We start from the raw sequence: 18,327 nt of genomic DNA, 5'->3' as shown, positions 1-18,327 counted from the left end.
AATAGATAAATAGCTCTGCTCTATCTTGGAGGCATTGGAGTCCTAGTTAATATGCATGTTGTAAAAAAGAAAAAATCATGTTTTAGTAACTAGATCGTACATTTTTTGTCATTTCTGTAATACATTGTTCTGTTGGAATCTGTCACATCGGTTATTTTAACCAACCATAGCAGAGCCGAGCGGATCAAGGGAGACCAAGCCAATCAAACGCAGTTTAGGGCGTGTCCAGAGGAAAGTGGCAAGTTTGAAAACTGGATAAACAGACATTTGAAAATACTTCTGCCGAGGTTACAAACCGTAGAACCGTAAGACGCGATGATAACATTTGAGTCCAGATTACATAATATGGAATATATATCATAACAAGTGTTTCATCTTAAATGGTTTAATGTATATCAATGTGATTTTGAGATGTTTTCGGAAGCTAATTTAGCTAAGCTAACGTTAGCACGATGCTAGTTTTACTTCTCCAAGACGTGCCTCATAGTGTTCTGATCTGCGAATAAACTCTCCGGAAATACTTTAGAAACTTGACATGATCCACATGCTAGCCACTGACAATGCAATTGCAGACGAGTCTAGGTGTTTTCTTATATTTTTTCATTCACGTGTTGTTACTATACCCAATGCAGCACTGATTCTGATGTGTGTGTTGATGTAGTAATTACAGACCCTTCAAATTTCAGATGGAGGAAGAGGAACACACTGACCGGGAGCAGCAGCGTGCCATGTTTTTTAGAAAACTAGACAAATTAAAGAAGAATCTTAACGAAGGTGAATATGAGGGAGGTCCCCAAAGCACTTTTAGGGTCTTTCTTGAGAACACATAACATGTTAAGTGATCCCACCCCATTGCATACATTACTTAGTCTTCAAGCAAGTAAAGAGGCAGAGATACATTTATTTGTGATTATCTTATAGTACGGTTGTATGGTAGCAGCAGCTATCAATTATTTTTAGAAAATTAGACAAAATAAAGAATCTTAATGAAGGTGAATATGATGGAGGCCCCTAAGCTGCCACTGGAGGTGGTTTAGCTGTTGTTGTTGTTAAGAAGCTGAATAAATTCAGTAAGGATCAATGTGTTTTAAGTAGAATACACTTTCCTGAACATCTTCCGCTTGTTTTACAGATGACACTGACAATATTAACCAGGTCATTGGTTCAAATTCTCCTGAATCTTGCCTGACATTCCTACTGGACCTGGAGAAAAAGAGTGACCCCAATTTGGACCATAACCATCTTACCCGACTGCTGGATTTTCATACCAGGGTGTTCTCTAGTTTACCAATGCGAAAGCACTGTCTAAATGAAAGCTATGCAAGATTGCTGGTTAGGTATGCCGAGCTGGAAGCGTAAGTACCCAGAGAGATTACCTAAATGCCATTTAATTTCTTGACAGTTTCCTTGTTATATATGAAAAAGCAAAGGACGTGAGTAAGATATTCGTTACTACCAATATATATTCTGTTTACGTGTCCATTTTATTCCATTAGAATACAAGATGTCAATGAAGCAGAAGCCCATTTCATTGTGGCAACATCTCACAGCCAGAACTTTGCGTTTGTCCACGTTGCTTATGCAAACTTTGAACACGCTCAAGGTAATGTATTTCAGTGTTTTAAATACTGTAAAATTAACCTAGTTGTCTTGAGAATATCTAATCTAGGTCAATATTGTCCATTTGATATCACTAGGCAACACAAGGAAATCCATTAACATTTTGCTAAAAGCTATGGAACTGAATGCAAAACCCAAAGACTTGCTGGCTCTTGTGCTAAAGAAACTTCAAAAAACAACAGTGGATAAAGAAAACCTCCAAGGTAGATTTTTGATGTGTAACACTTTTTTATTAACAATGGACTTGCATCCTTCTGTGAAATTTAAAAGCAAAATATCAACACAGTATCTGATATTTCTTGTGTGGTTTATTTTTCACAATGAAACATCCTCAGTGAATACTTTCAATGAACCTGTTCAACGTGGCTCTGAATGTGAAAAAATGGGCAGCAAATCAGACGGTACAGGAGAATTTCAGCTGTCCAGTAATTTGGGTTCAGGGTAAGGTTTAAATGAAAATAATCTAGCTCACTTGTCTTAGTATTTTTGGAATACACTGTATTATGATGCATTTTCTTACCTTGCCCCCAGGACAGAATATTCCTGCCCATCATCAGGTGATCATCATCCTGGGTGGAGGTCAGGCTCTCACCATAAGAGAACTGGTCTTGGCTTGGTGAGTCTATGGCGATTTTCTGTGCAAAAAATATCCATGATCTCTTTATTCTACTTTATTCAATATTATGTTTAATACTAAGGGCCTTCTTTTACTTATTCTTTGTAAATCAGCCAGGGAGAGTCCCTATCATTCCTTATCCTATCGCTGAGCTGGCCAGTGATGATGGCGAAGGGAATTCTTCAAAGAAAAGTGACGCATTCATCCCAAACAGCTTGTCAAGGTGATTCGTTATGTGTCTAACTTGCACATAAATCAACTCGTTTTGGAAAACGTGTCTTGAATTTTTGGTCCCTCATATTGTTTCAGGCAAACTTCTGGTTCGAGTTCCAGTGCCATGGGTACCCTAACATCTGCCAAAAAATTGACAGTAGGCGGAGATTTCCTGAACTTCAAAGTGAGTCCTCACCTAATTTATGACCGCTACTGACCTGTTGTCTCCAACTGCTATGATAACATTTTCCTCAACACTTTCGTATAAGTAAAAGGGGACATATTATGAAAACAGCACTTTTTCTGGGATTTGGGGGGGTGGTGTGGGTATATGGTGCTCCCACACGCATACAAACTTTGAAATAAGTCGTACATGATTTTTTGAATGAGATACGCATTTCTGGAAGCAGCCCGCCTCCAGCTATCAAACAAGCGAGTCAGTTTCGGCGCCCCCTCTTACGTAGTAAGGGGGCACGTTTGAATATGACCTCCCACTTCCCCACTCCCCTCCAATCAGAGCCTCGCTAAGATTTTGTGGACCAGCGGACAAGCAGCTCCGGCGGTGCGAACTCGGCGGTAGCCCTGCAGCTAAGCTCCGGGAGTACGATCCTTTTCTCTGCCGCCGAAGGGAAGTCGTGGGGAGGAGACATGGAGCAGAAAGGGATTGCACTCCTGGAGCTGAGCTGCCGGACTGCCGCCGAGCTACCCCAGCCGGAGCTGCTCGACCGCTGGAGCTGCCACCTAGCTTCGGCGCCAGTTCAGCTCCCGGATTACACTGCCGGAGCTGCCGGACTGCGGCCGGACGTTTTCGACGGCGGCCAGACTGCAGTCCGGCAGCTCCGGCGCGGGCAGCTCGGAGGCAGTCCGGCAGCTCAGCTCCCTTTTCTTCTCCATCTCGCGGTTCATGGACTTCAGAGAGTCAATGCCAAAGTTCCTTCCCCCCGATTATTCTCAACCATGGCCGAGATATCCCCCAATACCAGTCTTTACTTGTGGAAGTACCAGAGACGTCAGACAGTCTTTATTATTCATAATATCATCCGAGCCGCACATAGCTTTTGGCCGTGATATAAGATAGATTATATAAATACCCGTATATAATATTATTATTATGTCATATTATATTATATAGATATAGAGCTCCAGGAGTCAAACGGCAACAATCCCTTCTCCTCCATGCTGTGGTTCAGTCTGACAGCTCATTGGTCAATGGGCAGTAGCTCATTTGCATCTATGCTACAGACACCAGAAACCGCGCATTTTGAAGGGACTGAAACAGGGGAATAGCGGTAGACGATTTTTTTCCTAAAAGCTATTTCCAGCAAACAGCTTCAAAAACATGATTTCTGGAACTCAAATGCCATGTTTACTTGTTGGGAAAACACCATAATATGTCTCCTTTAACTAAGGGTGTCAAAATTGATATGTTGGTTAACATTTTGTCCTTTTCCAACTAATAATAACTTGGAATATAAGCACTGTATACATTATTTCTAATGGTGTGCATCTCTCTTTAATAGGACGATCCGATACATATCTAGATGCATGTGCTACGATACGATTCAGGGACGAAACATTTTAATATGGAACAATTCGATTCGATTAAATGTCCTAACGTTCCGGTGCGATTTGATGAGATATGAATCAATCTGATAGATACAATATTCGTTTAACGTGAACACATAAATTTTCTATTATTTGAAATAAGTCTTCTATAAAAGAGACATTGCTTACTTTCAAATATATATGGTAGAGGGACCATGGAATCTTAAGTTTTTATGTTTCTTTATGGCATGGGGAAAAAATGGAAGATAAATTTAGAACTACAAAAAAAAAAAAAAATAGCAAAGCTTTTGTCAATATTCCCCTCCTTATAAGACCTAAAGAACTTCCACACGTTTGATTTCAGACTCGCTGGTGCACTGAAAATCGTTTCACCGTTTTCTGACATATGGCTGTTATTTGCACACTCACAACTCCGGTTGATCCCTGCTTACGAGACGCAGGGCGCACGTGGAGACACGGGGCGCGCAACGAGATATACACCCAAACAAACACGCGGATCCGCCCGCTTCCTTAAGTTTCATTTCCCGGATATGTATGGAAACGGAAGGAAATTTGTTGACTTTCTTGATCTCAGGCTGAAGCTTTACTCAACCGATTCGCAACGTTTAAATCGGTGCATCGACAGATTCTTGGTCATGTTAAATCGATTCAGAGGCCCACGTATCGATGTAGTCGCATCTGTGTTAATCCAACCAGATACCGATTTGCATCTGTGAATCGTTTCAGCCCTAATTCTTTCTATGCGAAATTCCCCTTCATGACATGCGTCTATTTCGCTAGCGCCCTGATGCGAGTCCAGAGATGCAGTGTTGGAAGGACCAGGCCTCAGTGGACTCCACCCCCTCCCTCCACAGACAGGGGCGCGGTTACGGGTCAAGAATGGAAGGTACACCCAAGAAACATGGCATGTCGCACGTGAAGGCATGAAAACGTAGATCGAACAGGTCTCCGTTACACCAAAATGATTCAGATATATAATATGCAGCACCATAACAGGAGTTCTAGGTACTTGGCATGCTGTAAACAGTACTCTTTTTTTTTGGGGGGGGGGGGTTTGATGATGAGAACATGGCATTTGTCGAATGAGAAACAAGCATGAAATTGTCTCTAAACATTGCATTCATCTTCTTCCCCCCCCATAATCTCCCCTCTGAAAGACATCACATTGACTTTGAATCAGATGGTCAGCTCAAATTCTCCAAAATCCTGTTGGGATTATTTGCTGAAACTGGAGAAGACTGGCAACCCACAGACAGACCGCACGCTCCTGACTCAACTCAAGGACTGCTATGCTAAAGTATTCTCCAGACTGCCAATTGAACAGTACACCAAGAACGAGAGCTATGCCAAGATACTAGTCAGATATGCAGAACTCAAGGGGTGAGTGTAAGAAGAAATCATGTTTGCTATATTTAGGTTTTCTTTTGTAAACATTTTTTACATCCTTGGTTGGTTGTTTTTTTCTTTCTTTTTCTGAAGGATTGAAGACTCGGATGACGCAAAGGACCATTTCATAGTTGCAAGATCCAACTGCAAATACTTTGCCTTTGTTCACATCGCACATGCACAGTTTGAAGCCTCTCAAGGTATAATTTGTCATTTTTATAAAATCATGACAGAATTAACTAGAAATGTTGCAGCATGTGCAATTTCTGAAGAAAATGGGTGTGGTTGCATGAGCCAATTCGTAGTATGCCCGTTATTCCGTGAGCATGCGAAGGCTAGTAAGGCTGATGAGCAAGCACGGCGAGTTTCAATTTCCTGGCCATTAATTGTTAATTAACCAAAGCGGCAATTTACTTTTTTGGGACCTGCTTATGCGTGCTTTCTTTATGTAGACCAACTTTGACAACTCTGAGTTTATCTCCTTTTAGAATGTTGGAAGTCAGTGTATTTTCCCTACAGACCTTCATTATAATGTATAGCTTGGTGTGCACCTGCAACACTGGTTATTTGAAGTTCACCATGTGACGTAAATTTACAGCTATCAACAAAAAAGTAGCACATTACCTAAGGGGAATGAACTCACCAAATTGTAGGTTCCTGGGGTTCTTGGAAAACTATTGGTGACCTCCTTAACTTCCGGTCTACATATGCCACAATTTAATACGACAACTCTCGGGTGTTCAGGTTTGGAATGGTTGATTATAGCGTTAAAAAAAATAATATCTGCTTGGAATCTAAAAGTAGACTGTACAACGATATATGCTAGACTTTTGGTAGTGCTTTGCTACGGTAGGAGTAGGTAATTACGTGCAATTACTTAACTGTGTGGCAGAGATAAGGCATTTGTTTAATTACCCCGCTGTCATTTCTCATGCTCTCTTCCCATCCCCTTTTCAGGCAACATCAAAAAAGCAACATCAATTCTGTCGAACGCCCAGGCACTAAACGCAAAGCCACCCAGGCTTCTTGAGTTGGCGCTGCAAAACCTTAAGGCCGGGGCAAAGAGGCTCGTACCAAAAGAAGAAGAGGAAGAACAGTCCCCGGTTGGGGTCCAGTTCCAGAGTCAGGGTCTATCAGGTTTTATACCTCGACCGCTGGACTCCATCCCCATACCTGCCCTCCATGTTCCCACACCTGTCCTCCCTATTCCCACACCTGTCCTCCCTATTCCCACACCTTTCCTCCCTATTCCCACACCTGTCCTCCCTATCCCCACACCTGTCCTCCCTATCCCCACACCTACCCTCCCTATCCCATCCAGAATACACCCATCCATGGTCTGGCAGACTCCCAATAACCAGAGGGAGCCCTATGCAAACAGGTAACTGCTATGCTGATGGATCCTAGTTCTGTCCCTTCACTAGGATTTAAATTATACCTTGGTGGTTTATTTGAAAGTAATGGTTTATTACTTTCTAGCTGTTATGCCAGCTTGCTTTCTCTGCAAAGCTTTCAATGAGTTCTCTCTTCTACAGCTTTGTAACTCCTAGTGTAAGGAAGGACCCACCTGATGTGGCTTTCTCAGCATCGCAGAGTGCATGCGCGGCCCAGCCACCCTCCACCCCTGTAAAACAGGTGTCATATTCACACATCCAACAGGTAAACCCTATTCCTATCTCCCATCGTGTGTACCACACGCTATGTTTGCTCTCTATTTTCTATGAAGGAGAGTACTGCTTCATACAGACTTCCAAGTCCATGAAGAGTATGCGGAAAGGTTAGGCCATTGGTCCTGGATTTGGCTAAATTTAGGAAATGGTCCAATTTCCCAATTATTTTGCTTAAATGCATAGAGTTGATGTTGCGGATGCGGACCGAAAAAAGCAAGTGTGACGGTTCCCCTTTATGGTGCGTCTACATTGTTGTCTATAGGGTATTTATTTAGGACATTGCTTTTGTGTTTACGTTATTTTGGCTAACTGGTTATGTTCAATTTTCAGAATGTCATGAAGGCTCTATCAAACGAATCAATCACCATTAAAGGCAAAGAGTACTTCATCCTAAAGATGATTGGCCAAGGTGGATCCAGCAAGGTAACGGTGGTCTAGGATCTGCACAAAACTGTTCACATTGTGAATGCCTCAAATATTTCCTATCTGACTTTTATTGTACTACTACAAAAATTTCGGATAATGCAACAATGCACCCCGCCATCCACTGCACACCATAACCCTGTACATTAGTGTGAAAAGATCAGTAGTTGTTCTCGTATATCAAATCACCAGCTAAGATGTCAGAGATATGAGACCCCTCCATGGTGACAAACTGCCTCAGAAAATGTGGTCCCAAATCCTTATTTGTTACTGCAGAATGAGACATTGTAACCTAGTTATAGTGTCCTATAATATATCATCCAGGCTGGTGTCATTGAGGTTATTAATTGATTGTATATTTTTAGGTTTACCAGGCCCTGGACCACAAGAAGCAGTTGTACGCAGTGAAGTGTGTGAACCTTGAGGAGGCTGACCCCCAGACCGTGGAGAGCTACAAGAATGAGATTGAGCATCTGATGCGCCTACAGCAGTTCAGTGACCAAATCATCAAGCTGTATGACTAGTGAGTCAACGGCCCAAACTGAAGTTCCTCTCTGTAGAGTCCAGCTAGACACTTTTTGTAATTTACATAACATCCTGCTAGGTCCTTTGTTGATAACTGTTATCAACTGTTATCAACGCAACAATGGACGGTTGTATTGTATGTATGGGCTGTGTCGAAAGTGAACTTTCTGAACTGCCTTATGCAGGCAGGGAACCTGATTGAGTGAATCTGTTCTACTTCACCACAGTGAAATAACCGACCGCTACATCTACATGCTGATGGAGTGTGGGAACCTGGACCTGAACACTTGGCTACGGAACCGCAAGAAGGTCCTCCCGCTGGAGAGGAAGTACTACTGGAAGAACATGCTGGAGGCGGTCCACACCATCCACAGCCACGGTAGCGTTCCCGTCGCTCCCGTTGTCAAACATTTAGTTGCCAATTTATTCACGTCAATCATTCCGGATTGTTTTTGTCTTTTCCACGCAGGAATCATCCACAGTGACTTGAAGCCTGCCAATTTTGTCATTGTGAACGCCTCCCTGAAGCTGATTGACTTTGGCATCGCCAACAGCATCCAACCAGATGTAACAAGCATCATGAAGGACTCTCCAGTAATGCTTCATCCTGATTAACATGCATTTAAAGTGCAGTGACTATTTAAAATGCTGCATTTAACTTTATTTATTTAAGTCTCATTGAAGCACCACTTTTGCAAATCCCAAACTTTAAAAAAAGTCATGCAAAGTTTAAGATTTGAAAAACAAAACAGCTGACCTACGATGCAAAACGGCAACAATTTCAAGCATTTTACTTTCATCCTATCCCAACACAGGTAGGAACCCTGAACTACATGCCCCCTGAAGCGATTAAAGATACGTCATCCCAACCTGGGAAAGCCAGCTCTAAGGTGCATAATAATATATCACATGCTAAGACATTGTTCAGAAAGCCTCACTATGCGGGATACCTTACATATTTCTTTCTTTGTACGGTTTTAGATCAGTCCGAAAGGTGATGTGTGGTCACTTGGCTGCATACTGTACTGCATGACCTATAGACGCACCCCTTTCCAAAGTATAACCAATCAGATCGCCAAGCTGCAAGCCATCATGGATCCCTCTCACAAGATTGAATTTCCTGACATTGCGGAGCGGGATCTGCAGGACGTGTTGAAGGTAATGGGATACAAATGCATGGAATCTGGGAGCCCAGGGTGTAAAAAGATAATTGTTCTAGAGACGTTCAGTATACCATGCTTTCAAAAGCATGTTTAACATTCATGTTTTAAAAAGCTTTCACTCAACTCTACACAGTCACAGTAAGATCATGAGGTCATACAATGTATTAGTTTGACATGGAGGAGGTTGACAATACATGTGGTTTGTTTTCGGCTACCAGAGATGCTTGGTTCGTAACCCAAGGGAGCGGATCTCTATTGCGGAGCTTCTGGAGCATGCATACCTGCAGCTTGATTCCCAGCCGTCACCTGAGACAAGTACCTAACTCACAAACATGCATAATTGACGTTAACATGAAGCTTGTTTAATGCTGCTTTTCCAAACTGCCGGTACCAAATGAAACCCGCTTCAATCTTTGTTTGATTGTTTATTTTGTTAGGACTTCCGAATAGTGATTTGGAAAGAATCCTGACGGACCTGGCAGCACTCAACTCTCCCAACAGCATTGTCAGAGCTGCTAATGTAAGTGTAACTCCAAACGGACACTAGCTTGCATTGAACAAAGACTCGCACAACGTCACTAACTTTTGTCTTCTTTTTTGGCACAACTTATTCGTAAATTTCTCACTGTTTTTTTCCTTAGAACCTGGCAAAGATGTGCAACAGTGGCAGAAGGCTGGACGTGGCCGAGTGTGTAAAGTCATCCAGCCAACTATCTTGGAAGATGTGATATTTTTTGGTGCACTTTTTTTTCTACTTAGCTCATTCTCTGTACATTTATATCAAAGACATTATATCTAGTAGGTTGCGTTTCTAACGTCCATTTTTTATTTTTTATTAATGTCATTTCATTTATATAACTTTTCACCTTTTTCCTCCTCATTGCTGCAAAGTATAGTTCCAACTTACCATATTGTATTCAGCCCGCACTATTTCTTCAAATTATTCAAAACGGAAAGTTTTCTTACATCCTGTGATAAGTAACCACATACTTAAATAAACACTTTGTTTATTTTATTTGCCGATTTTCTAAAGTGAAATTGAATGCACATAGTATCAGTGTATTTCTAAATGGAAGTGTTTGATTAAACTACACATTTTATTTTTATTTTGTAATGTATAAATAAACGCTAATATTTTCTCAGTTCAAAAGCTAAGTAAGGCAAGGCAAGGCAACTTTATTTATCTAGCACTTTTCATACACAAGGCAGACTCAAAGTGCTTCACATATAAACATTGTCATACAATAAAATAAAATAATAGATAAGTAAAAGAAAACATATGCAAAGAAATGGGTAAAATAGAAAGTTAAAAAGGCATTTTAATATTAGAAAATAAAGGCAAAGTTAAAAAAAGCTTTTTAGAAAGTGCAATGTATTTAAGATTTAGCAGAAATCTAAAGCAAACAAGTCTTCAGTCTTGTTTTAAAGGTGCACAGAATTGGGGCAAGTCTTAAATCCTCTGGGAGTTTATTCCAGCTATTTGTTGCATAGTAACTAAATCCTGCTTTCCCATGTTTCGTGTTTACTCTGGGAATAATTAACAGATTGGTCTCCGAGGATCTTAGTGGTCTAGAATGCTTATGTAGTGGAAGCATATCAGTTAACTATTTTGGGCCTAAACCATGTAGGGATTTGTAGGTCAGCAACATGATTTTAAAATCAATTTTCTGACCTACAGGAAGCCAATGTAACGATTTCAGAATTGGTGTAATATGTTCAAACTTTTTGGTCTTTGTTAGAACTCTAGCAGCAGCATTCTGAACAAGCTGAAGCTTCCTCAGTTTGTTTTGGGAGACCTGTAAGGAGACCGTTGCAGTAATCAAGCTTACTAGTGATAAAGGCATGTACAAGTTTTTGTAATTAAATGCACAATGTTGAAAGAAGCCAAACAGAATGGAAGATTGTCACTCAAAGAAACGCCTTGGACAACTGTATTTTGGGCATGCTGGTCGTTTTGTTTGTGAATGGGTTTATTGTCTCCGATGTAGCTTATACCTTTTCTGCTGCTTCCACCCCCGTTGAAGGCCAATCACAGGAGGCTCCCTCGCGTCCAGGCTCTGATTGGATGGCTGGATGATTACGTACATAAAGTACTTCCTTGCGGTCCACCATAACAACAGACATGGCGGCCTCTGCACGGTTTCTTTTTCGGGGGGCAAACTCAAAACTTTATATTTCAAGTGTAAAGAGTGGATCGTACAACCAATTGAGGGTCACTCTTTTGACGTCATGTAACTCGCATGTTAAGTCCCAGCGGAGACATGCCGCCCACTTCACCTTCCAGCCTGACCCTGTCACCACACAGTACGGTGAGGTGGCTAGCTCGGCAGCTAACAGGTTACATGTATAGTCATACTAGTGTATCATTGTTCTATCTGAACATTACCATGTCATTTCTGGTTTTTCTTGTTCATCTCATACTGGATGAACAAGATACTAAGGCGGTCATCTATGTGGCATGTGATATAGTCGTCATCCTTCCACTAATGTTATAGCCACTAAATCGAGGTCACATTACCAGTTTATAAATTGTTTATGCTGTATTACATTTGTACATATGTCAATCCACATTAACAGTCTTTGAGTATTTCGTGCCTACCATAGTTGTATTGTGTTTTTGTGAATCGCTTCATGTGCATGCGTCTGTTGTCTAAAAATATGGACAGCATTGAACCCTCTTCAACCTTCCACTGATAGGCCCAACTCAGAAGATGAACCTGTTCCAGTCTGTTACCAGTGCCTTGGACAATACCCTTGCCGCTGATCCTACAGCAGGTACAAATTATTCAATAGGCCTTTCACATCAGGTGCGTCATGGGATTATTTGTTGTTGATACAGTGGCGGACTCAGACTGTTTGAAGGGCAGGGGCGAAAAAATAAAAAGGGCACATTCTGGACAACATGGGGCCCCACCAGCAGACACAGTGGCTTTTCTAACTTGATAGTGTTTTGTTCCCCCAACGGAGTCTTAAAGGCAGCCCTGCCTGGAAGGTCCTATCCCCTAACCTTAGCAAGCGCTGCCTTGAAGGTCCCAATCGGGGCACTTGTTACATCTCCATGTGGCACTTAAAATAATAGTTGGGCTCATAATTTAAAGGGGGGGTCTGGGGGTCCTCCCCCAGAAAAAATGTTGCTTCAAAGACACTGTTTCCCCTTATTCTAGCAACTTTATAAACACCAAAATGAGTTGTTCACATCATTGTGCACTTTCACATTTTAGCCAAAGAAATTAGGATGCCTTACTGCTTTCATCTTTACTAACATTTAAGTAAAAATTAGACTGGAGAAAATTCAATGTGCCGCTACCATACAGTCTTTGACCGCTGACAGCCAGCTACAGAAACATTTAAGGAAGTTTTCCTTGTTCATGTTGAGGTGATAGCTGACCATTATCGTCTCTCTTGCATGAAATGACATACACTTGAATGACCTTGAACGCTCAAAAAATGTATATACATTTTAAACGGATTATGCCAACTGAAAATATTAAGTTTTTCTAACTTGGCATCTAATTGCGCATTTCCACTATTGGTACTGCCATACTCTTAATCCGCTTTTTGCTTCGTTATCCAGTGGAGATTTAAGTACCACTCGATGTAGCTGTTTGTCATGGCGACGCAACATGAAAGCAACGCCTCGCATTCCCCGTTCGTCAGCTACCAAAGAGAGGAACGTCTGCACCTCAATAGCTAACCACAACATGTTTTTTTTGGTTTGCCATATTCTTGCTTCGTAAAACTACTTTAACCTAGGCTAATGAAAACTTTGTTTTGCCACGTCTCGCTTGAGTAACGCTGTTACAGTTCCAAATCAACAGTCTCCCCATAACGAAAAATCATTTCACGATTAATTTCCAAATGATGGCTTAAAAAACCCATTACTACTAACATCATCGGGAGTTACAAGCACTATATAATATATAATTAAGCATTTTTGCTGTTACCAATGCTTCAAGGAAGTTCCTGATTCTGTCACCTCAATGCGAACCATCAACTTTTGTATGTGACATTGACATTGTGATATCGACACTGATAGACCCATGGACATTGTCTTTCCCACAGTCATCTTTGGAGAAGATGTGGCCTTTGGAGGAGTGTTCCGTTGCACAGTGGGTCTTCGTGACAAATATGGTAAGAACTTGATCTACCTTCCATTTTTCTAAAGAAATGTCAGTCAAATGCTGACACTATTTCTTGCGCTCTAGTCCTGCGTAACGCGTATTAAACACTAGGTGGCAATATATCCTTTTTAATGTCTTACCTTTCTGTAATGCCTCTTTTTCCCAACTCCTTTGCACAGATGTATTGATACATTTTAATATCAACTGATTAGTGGTTAGCGAAATGGGATGTTGCTGATAATTAATGTAGTTTCATGTGTTCATCATCTCTATTCTCATTTGTTCGAATATCTTGCAACCATGATGTTTTACTCCAGTCTTATCAAAGCTGACATTGCCCAAGCCCGTCAATTGCTATATGATGAGGGCTTTTTGTTCCCCCTCCTGTAATGGCTTTAAAACCAACACAATCCAGTTTTGCCTTTTTGTTTTCATTGACGTCATTGGTTTTGACCTTCGCAGAGGGATCATTATTTTCCATCTCATCCATGTGGATGATGGTGAGCACAAAGCTGTTTTCATCCCTCTCACTACTGAAAAGAATGGTACAAACATCTGCCACCTCCAGCCGTTATACCACTGGGGGGTACAGTGTCGGGGTAGATGGACAGCACAATTGCAAGAGGGATGCATTAACCTCTGTGATATAGACTTTTCTGCTGCAGGCTACCGTTGAGTGCTGTTCTCCAGAAAACAACTCTCTGCAGTGTCTCCACTCTACAACCAGCCTGCCTGCTCATTGATGTTTAGCCTCCCTTGCTGATATGAATGCCGGTGTCAGACAGCACGGACTAGCAAAGGTCACCTAGCACGACAAATAGGTTTTAAGGTTGCGTTCGGGTCCGGCTTGTGTTTGGATGAGCAATCTAGCGTCTTGTTGTGACGTGCGCTACAGCCAGGGATTTTGTGAATGCTATTCTGTTGTACTGTGGAAACCCTCTTTTGACTTCTTCTTGGCTTTTTGTTTGATTTATTTTTGTAACAATTGATGACATAATACTTGGAAATACAGACACCGTGGTTGTCTTAGTGATGCTGTGTAAAGGGTTGGTGAATGGCAAAACCCTTCACTTGGTTAGATCACCTTCCCTGGTCCTCCAAACAAACAAACTGTTTCTTAAATCATTTGTGTGGTCCCAGAGCAGGGCACACGAGGCCACAGTTTTGCCGCTAAGAAGCCAAGTCGCCATCAAAAGCTGAAAAGGACTCTTGGCAATTACACAAAGCGAAGAACAAAAATAACATTCCTAGACCAAATTTAGAGTCTCCCTCTTGCAGCACTTTGTAAAATTACAGGGTGGGGAATAGGACGCTTTTTTTCCCTCTGTTCTAAGTCACAGGGTATGCTTCAGTCTTGTTTAAGTACCACAAAAGGGGGTCATCTGCTTGGCACTTGAGTTCTTTCAACAGTGGTCAGTTTTTCTTTTGTATTAAACGTATAAGTATTGAACGTTTCGACAACCCCACATTTGCTTTTGATGTGAATAAGTCGGCCCACGGCCTCCGACACTGGTCTGTGGCCCATCTCTGGTGCTCAGGAGGGATATGTGTGTAGCTGTAGCAGGATTCTATAAAGGAACCCAATCCATTTGGACAAGTTATGTGATATGATGCATAGGGTACAAAATGAGCACAAAATTAGCACCTGCCTTCGGCCAATGGCAGGTCGATTGAATCATTATGGAGGTAAAACAATTGAGGGTCACAGAATACTAAAAATATTGTTTGGCTTGTATATTTTTAATCTCTGTAGGTAAAAAAACGATATCAAAAGTTTTGAGGTGCAAATCTTGAACATCTCATTCTTTTGACATTTTTTTTTTTTATCAAGGACTGGATTGGGAAGGTTGTAGTCCCTCAAATAAGAATAAAGAATAATATCTCAAATGTGACAGACAAGCTAAAATCTGGGCAAACTGGGTGTTTCAATTTATTTTGCTTTATATATTTTTTTCCATTAATCATGTTACTGGAGGCGGGGATCTATATGTGAGTAAGAGACAAACGCAGTCAGCTGTAGAAAAAGTGTCTGCAAAGATTTAAAAGCAACACCATGTAGACTGTCCGCTATAGAAATCCACATGATAAAATCCTAAAGCTTCATCCACGTGCGCAAATTTCTCTTCAGTAGAAACCTCCATAACAAAACGGGGAACAAAGCGTTAACTCCACCCTTTCAGTTTCTGGGTTCTGGCCAAGGCGCTCTGCTGTCTCCTCCCAAAGGTTCTGTTATAACATAGTATGACGGCTGGATCCAAGATAAGACAGGTTGCAACCTCAGTTGAACCTACATTCAACATCCCTGTATGGAAACTGTTTTTTTTTTCTGTTATGAAATTGGTCGAAGAGATCCCTAGGGTGTGCTCTTTAATTAGTACACTTCCATAGCCAAGCTGTCACTCAGCAGACACAACTTGTGTGTTTTTGTTATAACTACAACAATTCACCTTAACCATGTCTGCATACTTTACTGTTTCAAGGATGTTTTCGTTGGTCAGATGTAGAACCTTTTAATGCCGAGTCTAAAAGTTGATGGTCTGCATTCCTTTTTTGGACTTGGGTTTTTAATTTGAAGCTGCATTTCATGGCCAGGACAGTTTCTACTAGCTTAGTTACTGTCACTGACAGTTTTTGCTATAAAAAAATAAGATTACCCCAATTTTTCGCCCAAAACTTATCCAAAACCTGCTTCGATATACTGCTATATAAAGAAAAAATTTCAGCAGACATTTTTTCATGTTTTTTGTTATTTAGTCTGGTTTGTTTGTCCGAGCGTGACTTAGCAGCAGGTCAATTGAACGACGTCCTTTCTGGATAATTCATCTCAATGTTAATTTTTTACTTGTATTGCTTCCCAACTAGGTAAAGACAGAGTGTTCAACACTCCATTATGTGAACAAGGCATCGTTGGATTTGGCATCGGTGCTGCGGTCGCTGGGGCCACAGCCATTGCTGAGATCCAGTTTGCAGACTACATATACCCAGCTTTTGACCAGGTACATGTTGGCTCACATTAACGGTGTGAGTAAGATGCTGTTGATAGTTAATAAACCAAGAAAACGGTTTTCTAGCCATATAACTATGTCGGACTGTATCTGGATCTTGTATCTGGATCAATAAATGTTTGCTAATAGGAAAATCAAGTGCTCAAACAATATTGAATTTTTCAAATTACTGAAAAACGCAAATGAATAATCTTAATTTAAATGACCCCTAGAAGGTTTTGGGAAGACGTTGGCTTGCGGTGTGTGCCTGTGGTCATGCTCGTATATATGATGTATATGTGTCATGGGCTTTCTTATCTAGAATCTAGTATCTATAATGGGCCATTATCCAGAGTTGCAACATGCCCTCTGTTCTTCTGTAGATGTGATCATACATGGTCGCCCGCTGCTGTGTGCGCTGCACACTGTGCTGAATCTCCCGTCCCTGGAACCTGCCTCAGGTTTACACAGAGCCCAAGGAACACCTGCCCGAGTAGCATCCTGCGTAATTAACATATGTTATCACCCTCCCACTTTCTACTGCAAGAAAGAGATTAGGCTTCGGCACAATGGATACGAGAATAAAATTTAATCAGAAACGCTCGGCTATGAACGGGGATGGTGGGGACATGGAAGGGGGGGCTCAATTTGGTTTGGTTCCAGCCGGGGGGGGGGGGGGGGGGGGGGGTGGTGTGTGTGTGTGTGTGTGTGTGTGTGTGTGTGTGAGAAAGGGTGCGCTTTTTTTTTTTTTACATGGGTATGTCTCCCACGTCAACACCTGGTGAGGGAGATTAATGTGACGTCAATGGGCTAACCTGCGGAGGCAATGGGTGGGTTTCGGTAGCCATGTCTGTGCGTCACCGTTGTCCTCGACTCTCCACAAGATGGATGCCTCCTCGCGACAACGCTGAAAACACACACCATAAGGGAAAACGTTTCAGCATATATTTTTCTCTGCTATTTGTCTTTGTGGACCAACTCTCAGCACGTCACGAATATATATTCCTGTGAAGAGATAGGGAAAGAACCTACCTGAATGCACCAGGAGAGTTTTTTAGGAGACAGTGGGTAACGGGCGTGGCAGGAAGGAAACCCCCAGACACTTCAATTGAACGGAAATTTTAATTTTAATAGCTTTAAGATGTAAAGCAGAGACGATGTGTTTTCCCAGAAAGGGCATATCATCTTTCCTCTGACGTACCCCTTATTAAGGCAGTTTAAAAAGAAATATGCAGTCATATCCTTCAATTCCGTTTTTGGCTTATTTGCGACCTTTACACTCCCTTCAAAAGATATGTGCATGTAAAAGTCATGCACGGGAAAGAATCCGAGACCACGTCAATCATCGGTAATATTTTGTAATAATGGTTCTTAAAGTGCAGATATTTAAGGTGAGGGGAAGTTGTTCCAATCATGCATGCAAAAAATTTATAATTCCTCCCTTTTTCATTTTTTCCCCCACCTTTCATTCACCAGATCGTGAATGAGGCGGCCAAGTACCGCTACCGTTCAGGCGACCTGTTTGACTGCGGAAGGCTGACCATCCGAGCTCCATGGGGCTGCGTGGGCCACGGATCGCTGTACCACTCCCAGAGCCCGGAGGCCTTCTTCGCCCACTGCCCTGGCATCAAGGTCCGCAGCGCTCTGCTTTTACTCTAGTCGGCATAGCCGCTGCCCGGTCCCCTATCCCCTCTGCCAAATCTCCCTTTGAGGTTGGCTTTTGTTTCTTGACATCCAAGTTGAGCATACCTTTTTGGTTCTGAATATTGATGGGGTCGAAGGGCATTTTAGACATCACGTTTTGTTATTTGGTTTGCGGTGCAACTTGATTTGAGATGTTCCACATTTACCTCATGCTGATTAAAACATGGCTCGTTTTCGCGCTGGAGATTATGCAAGGTCTGGTTGGACCCGAGAGCTGGACTGGTGATTCGGATGACTGGAATAAGCAATGAATTTCATCCGCCTTCCCTCCAAAAATGTATTTGTGTTGTGTCCGATTTCAAAGACATTCTTATTTGAAAAAACTAATACCTACTA

At 41.8% G+C, this 18,327-nt stretch overlaps 2 protein-coding genes across 3 annotated transcripts in view; both read left to right on the top strand.

Moving 5' to 3' along the window:
* The first annotated feature begins 195 nt into the window (after nucleotides 1–195).
* Nucleotides 196–10,288, top strand: ttk (ttk protein kinase). The gene is made up of 23 exons (XM_030369809.1): nucleotides 196–305; nucleotides 687–774; nucleotides 1,133–1,355; nucleotides 1,497–1,603; nucleotides 1,698–1,823; nucleotides 1,956–2,061; nucleotides 2,152–2,236; nucleotides 2,350–2,459; nucleotides 2,546–2,633; nucleotides 4,796–4,901; nucleotides 5,173–5,395; nucleotides 5,495–5,601; nucleotides 6,359–6,782; nucleotides 6,937–7,060; nucleotides 7,402–7,494; nucleotides 7,860–8,017; nucleotides 8,247–8,398; nucleotides 8,489–8,613; nucleotides 8,835–8,909; nucleotides 9,001–9,177; nucleotides 9,401–9,497; nucleotides 9,620–9,702; nucleotides 9,824–10,288. The coding sequence occupies exons 2-23, from the start codon at nucleotides 687–689 to the stop codon at nucleotides 9,908–9,910; spliced, it is 2,964 nt and encodes a 987-aa protein (XP_030225669.1). The 5' UTR covers nucleotides 196–305; the 3' UTR covers nucleotides 9,911–10,288.
* Nucleotides 10,289–11,253: 965 nt separating this feature from the next.
* The window catches only part of bckdhb (branched chain keto acid dehydrogenase E1 subunit beta), a 41,133-nt gene continuing 34,059 nt past the window's right edge, over nucleotides 11,254–18,327 (top strand). For both annotated transcript variants that reach the window (XM_030369810.1, XM_030369811.1), the window contains exons 1-5: nucleotides 11,254–11,491; nucleotides 11,880–11,957; nucleotides 13,245–13,313; nucleotides 16,166–16,299; nucleotides 17,764–17,919. In XM_030369810.1, coding sequence (XP_030225670.1) covers nucleotides 11,305–11,491; nucleotides 11,880–11,957; nucleotides 13,245–13,313; nucleotides 16,166–16,299; nucleotides 17,764–17,919 — 624 coding nt within the window. In that variant the 5' untranslated portion in view covers nucleotides 11,254–11,304. The remainder of the gene's footprint in view (nucleotides 11,492–11,879; nucleotides 11,958–13,244; nucleotides 13,314–16,165; nucleotides 16,300–17,763; nucleotides 17,920–18,327) is intronic.

Source organism: Gadus morhua, chromosome 11 (assembly GCF_902167405.1).
Source record: "Gadus morhua chromosome 11, gadMor3.0, whole genome shotgun sequence".
In the NCBI taxonomy this organism is placed as follows: Eukaryota; Metazoa; Chordata; class Actinopteri; order Gadiformes; family Gadidae; genus Gadus; species Gadus morhua.
The sequence above is the reverse complement of the archived record's forward strand: the minus strand, read 5'-3'. Positions and strand labels throughout refer to the sequence as shown.

Bases quoted from the DNA above. Each gene is read 5' to 3' on its own strand.
- ttk (XM_030369809.1), top strand. From the start codon at position 687: ATGGAGGAAGAGGAACACACTGACCGGGAGCAGCAGCGTGCCATGTTT. The intron at 6,783-6,936 runs GTAACTGCTATG...TCTCTTCTACAG, and splicing joins AGGGAGCCCTATGCAAACAG to CTTTGTAACTCCTAGTGTAA. The intron at 9,178-9,400 runs GTAATGGGATAC...TTCGGCTACCAG, and splicing joins ATCTGCAGGACGTGTTGAAG to AGATGCTTGGTTCGTAACCC.